This window comes from Microcebus murinus, chromosome 5 (assembly GCF_040939455.1).
Source record: "Microcebus murinus isolate Inina chromosome 5, M.murinus_Inina_mat1.0, whole genome shotgun sequence".
In the NCBI taxonomy this organism is placed as follows: domain Eukaryota; kingdom Metazoa; phylum Chordata; class Mammalia; order Primates; family Cheirogaleidae; genus Microcebus; species Microcebus murinus.
Genome location: NC_134108.1, coordinates 93,742,926 through 93,747,860, shown reverse-complemented (window position 1 = coordinate 93,747,860; position 4,935 = coordinate 93,742,926). Strand labels below are relative to the sequence as shown.

Sequence of the window (4,935 nt, the reverse complement as noted above, 5' to 3'; positions counted from 1 at the left end):
TACATGATGTCGACCCCATAGCAAAGCATCTTGGCTCAGCTTCGAACACGTGATAGTTCCCTGAAGAATGAAGGGAAGACGTGCTCTTTAGAAACTTGAATTTTCTGCCCTTCCCATTTTCCTTCAGAAGCTGATACTGCCCGTCACAAAGGGGAGGTTCTTCTCTGACCTCATTTTGGGGATGGAAATTTTAACCGAAATGGTGTCACCTCTGAACCCACTCTGACACACCAACGTAAGTGACCACAGGAGGAGCAAATTCCTATAAAAAGCGAGGAGGTAGCGCTACACTTTGTCCACCTTGCAGCAGGCGCAAACTCTTCACTCGGTCCCCACTCGGTCCCCACCCGATCGGAAGGAGCAACCATGAGCACTGGGAGGACTTCCTTGGCGGTGAGTCCCGCACGGACGTGCAATGAACGCGCTCGCTGGCATGGAACAGACGCTATTTCTGAACTGTGGGCATCAGAGGCTGGATTCTAACTATGAAGCCCAAGAATATCGTATAGGTAGGCTAGGAAACGAAAGCTTTTAGTAAATACTTAAGTCATTGTGCAGCATTTTCAAGAACTGATCTACATCAGTTTGAAAGATGAGATTAAAACTGAAAGGTAGCTATATCGGGGCTAAACCACACAGAATGTGTCATGTGAGGCTGAGCAGTAAGAAGGAATGTTTATCGAAAGCTTGTTTTCCTGAGTACAAAGGATTTAATACAATTCTCCCACGGCTTTGTTCTTTACTCCATTTTCTTTAAAATGGGTCACTCTCCTTGAAAATTGGAAAGCTGTGGCAGTGACCCTTGTTGCCCTTATCTTATACCATAGTCTTGGTACATCAAAACTATTTATTCTAATTATATATATATGTGTGTGTGTGTATGTATATGTATAGCTGTGTTTTCACATAAACGGGTTTTACATTTTAAAATATCTAACTTATCCACATGCAGAACTGTCCCAAAAAAATAAATAAATAAATAAAATAAAATATCTAACTTAAAGTATATTTTTAGACATCTGATTTTATTACATGGGTAATACCCATTACGTGTTCAATTTAGAACTAGAAAATACACCTAAGAAAATACAGGGGATCCAGTTTTTAGGTGGATATTTGCCAGAAGCACCAATAGCGTGTCTAACATGGATATTGAGAGCAGAAAGATTTTCTATAGCCCTTTCTTCCAAGGTAAATGTCTGACTTCAAATACGGTATCCCAGAGTGCTAGGACCAAGAGCAATGGTCTACATTAGAAAATCAAGGTTCTTATTCTCCCACTGACCCAACAGTGATGCATATGTTGATGGGCTGATGACAAGCCATGACTTGACATTTTTACTAAAATTACTGCCAGCCAATGTATATAACATGTCTTCCCTGAGGCCGAGTGCGGTGGCTCACGCCTGTAATCCTAGCACTCTGGGAGGCTGAGGCGGGAGGATAGCTCAAAGTCAGGAGTTTGAAACATGTCTTCCCTGAGTTTGTTGACTTCTAAGAATGTTGAAAACTGCTTTTAAAAAAATGCCATGTTCCTAACGTTATATTGGTCATCTAACTAGGTTTTTATTTAACCGATCTGAAATTTAGGTTGTCTTGGAACACAGTGTGTTCTCTATGATTAGCAATACATCATCATCACAATTAGTAAAAAAAAAAAAAAAAAAAAAAAACTCTACTAATCCAATCTCCCACCTCCCTCTTCTCTCCCATTCAGTTCCAGTTACTGCTGCTGCTGCTGAGTCTGGCGGCTGTAACGAAGGCAGGAATAGCGAGCCCACGGAATCCAGGATGCCCAAATACTGAGGACAAGAACTTTCCCCGGACTGTGAAGGTCAATCTGAATATCCTCAACCGGAATACCAGTTCCAAAAGGCCCTCCGATTACTCCAACCGATCCACTTCACCTTGGACTCTCCAGTACGTAAGGGCCCCAGATGAAAACTCTGTATTCTTCACCCCTCTTAGGTTTCACATTGCCATTTAAATCACCTAGAGGAAGATTTTTTTTTTCACTCAGAATCATCAGTTGAACCTGGAAGTGCCATTGTACAGAGCAATGATTCTCAAACATTCTATAGATTTCTTCAACAAAGCACTAGACTCTGTAACACCTATCCTGTTAGATCTTATTGTCATTGATACCAAAAATCAACCCAGATTAATGACAATCATTATTCTAATATTTATGAGATCCCAAGTTTATTCTTTATTTATACCCCCAAAAAAGACATTACATCATAGGAGGTTAATGCTTGGATTTTCTTAACCAGAGCTACCATTCAGAAGACTTGTTGAAAGTAACTAATAATTAACTAGGGTTTTAGTGCTTTTTTTGTTTTCTTTTTTTTTGTCCTATTATCACTGGGAAAATATAGCTTGAGTCTCAGTGGAGGAAGTATCACGTTGGGAATTTCTGCCCTTTTTTGAGTTAGACAGTCTTGATCTCCCCAACATACCTGTACTTGCTGTGTCCTTAGTACACCTAGTATTTAGACCCCATCAAGGATTAATGACAAAATGTATTTTGATCATCTGACTGCATGCAAATAAGCCTGAGTAATACAGAACCTACAAATTGACCTGACTGTAGGATTTCTTCTCCTCTTCCCATTACTAAGAATAGTTAAAATAAATTGATTCAAAAGTCAAAGCAAATCATTCACTCAGCTGAAGGAGAGAGGGAAGAGAAGGTTATAGAGACACATGAGGTTTTGCTACCAACCCTTCGTCTCAGCTCTTGGGCTCTGTCCCATGAATGTGCTGTCAGATAAAGTTCTGATGCATTCCCTCTTTCAAAGACAGACTTCAGTAAGTCAGATAAATAGCTGTCTTATTCATAGATGATTCAAAGTCTACTCTTCCCTTAGTCTTTTTCCATCTATCAAATGTAGCCTAAGAAATTATCGTTTGTGTTGAGCTTAAACCATTTCTGCGATCTCAGTGTATCTTATTCTGTTCATTCATCAGAGAAATTGGGGGAAAAACTGATCATTGTCTTCTTTCCTCTAATATTTTATGTGCTTGAAAATCCAAGTTTCCCCCAAAGTTCCAGACTAACATCACTTAGAGAATTTGCAACGCCTGTGATTTGTCACACCGTGAACTTCCCTCCCTTTATTTATGCCTGTTTGATCCCCTCCCTACTTCGCCAGGAGCTCACTTTCCTCCTGGCTTTTGTCTCCCCTGCAGCCGCACTGAGGACCCCGAGAGATACCCCTCAGTGATCTGGGAAGCCAGGTGCCGCCACCTGGGCTGCGTCAATGCGGAGGGGAAGGTGGACCACCACATGAACTCCGTGGCCATCCAGCAGGAGATCCTGGTCCTGCGCAGGGAGCCTAAGCACTGTCCCCACTCCTTCCGGCTGGAGAAGATGCTGGTGGGCGTGGGCTGCACCTGCGTCACCCCCATCATCCGCCGCGTGGCCTAAGAGCTTCCGGTCACATCCGAGGCTCCCCAGAGCAGTCAAGGCTTTCCAAGGAGCAGGCTCAGCCCTCAGGAAATCTCATACTTCAAAGTCACAGCCCCATTTCTGGCCAAACTTTACTAGGGTTCTTAAAATAGTTCATCCAGTTGAAGCGTCAGACATATAACAGTTTGGTCCAGAGAAGGGATCTGAATTACCTTCCTCTCTCCCCCAGGAGGAAGGCTTAGAATGAATAGCAATTTGCCTCTTGTTTGCTTTTCTTTAAGGCTTTAAGTTATTTATGTATTTAATACTCCCTGGGATAACTCGGGAGTACAAGATTCCATGTTAATGAATTACCTGCCTTACTACGTTGTATTTCTTTTTAAAGAAGACAAGATTCTACACTTGGGAATTTTATTATTTAAAAAGTAAAAACCTGTATTTATATGAGCTATTTATGGACCTATTTATGTTTCTTAAGTCTTTAGAGAAAGGTGGAAAAGTGTAATTACCAGTTCTGCCTAGGTAAATCTTAGATGGGATTGAACGGCAGTTGAAAATTTCTTGAGTTTTTACTACAAATGAATATAGTATTTCTCTCCTTTTTGTCTCTTAGAAGTACATAACATGGCCGAAAAGAGAGAAAGACTAAACCCAGTTTCATATTTATTACCTTAAATTTTGTGAATTGTTAAAGTTTTACAAGAGATACAGCAAGGTTAACTCTCTGTTTCTGTTAAACCCTTATAATAAAATCCCTCTTGTAATAATAAAGTTTGGAAAGAAAACTTGTTTCCTTATTCTTTCTCATTAAAAAAAAAGAGAGCTGAGTTCAGGAAATTCAGCTCTCCCCAGTTGGGAAGAGCATGCAAATTGTCCTGGAGGGCATAACAAAGCATGCCTTGGAGTAACAACCCCCTGTAACCACCCAAGTTCAAGTTCTTAATGTCACACGCCTGCCAGACAACAGAGGACCAAAGCTCTCATACTGTCAGCCGGGTCTGTGGACTGAGGCACCCCAAAATGAATTAACCAAATGAAATAACGGCCCCGAGAAATGGCATGTCATTAGTAAAGATCACATGGGGAAAATGAGACCCTCCTTGAGAATACAGGATGTGCTGGGAGTAGAGGGTGTCTCAGCCTAGGATGTCCAGCCCTCTCCCCAGACCCAGGCTTCCTTCAAAGGAGATCAACAGAGAGGGACACTCTCTCTTCCTCACACCACACTCTTGGGACCTGGCTTCTGGCTGACCCAGTGCTCTCTGGGACACACAGCGGATCCTGGCGGACACACAGTGGGGCCGAACAAACTCGAAGTATGAGAAAATTTCAGACCAAGTAAAACAAAAACTGACTCACATTCAACTCCAGAGTAGTTTCAGGTTTCGAGTCATAACCATTTCGCCCCACGTCCTGGCGTGCTGCCTTGTCCTACTTCTGGGGGCCTCTGGAAATTCTCTAGTGAGCCCTGACCCCACCCAGAGGCCCAGGGCTTTTCTCTGCCTCTTTCCCAGATCTATATC

At 42.2% G+C, this 4,935-nt stretch overlaps 1 protein-coding gene across 1 annotated transcript; it reads left to right on the top strand.

The window, feature by feature from the left end:
• Nucleotides 1-366: 366 nt before the first annotated feature.
• Nucleotides 367-3,758, top strand: IL17A (interleukin 17A). Its single transcript, XM_012760842.2, has 3 exons — nt 367-393; nt 1,724-1,920; nt 3,193-3,758. Exons 1-3 carry the CDS (start codon nt 367-369, stop codon nt 3,428-3,430), a joined length of 462 nt encoding a protein of 153 aa, XP_012616296.1. The 3' UTR covers nt 3,431-3,758.
• The last annotated feature ends 1,177 nt before the right edge of the window (nt 3,759-4,935 follow it).

What these genes read in the sequence shown, in the direction of transcription:
- IL17A (XM_012760842.2), top strand. Translation starts at nt 367, where the DNA reads ATGAGCACTGGGAGGACTTCCTTGGCG. An exon ending in CTGGGAGGACTTCCTTGGCG is followed by an intron (nt 394 to 1,723) that starts GTGAGTCCCGCA and finishes ATTCAGTTCCAG; the next exon opens with TTACTGCTGCTGCTGCTGAG. An exon ending in ACTTCACCTTGGACTCTCCA is followed by an intron (nt 1,921 to 3,192) that starts GTACGTAAGGGC and finishes TCTCCCCTGCAG; the next exon opens with CCGCACTGAGGACCCCGAGA.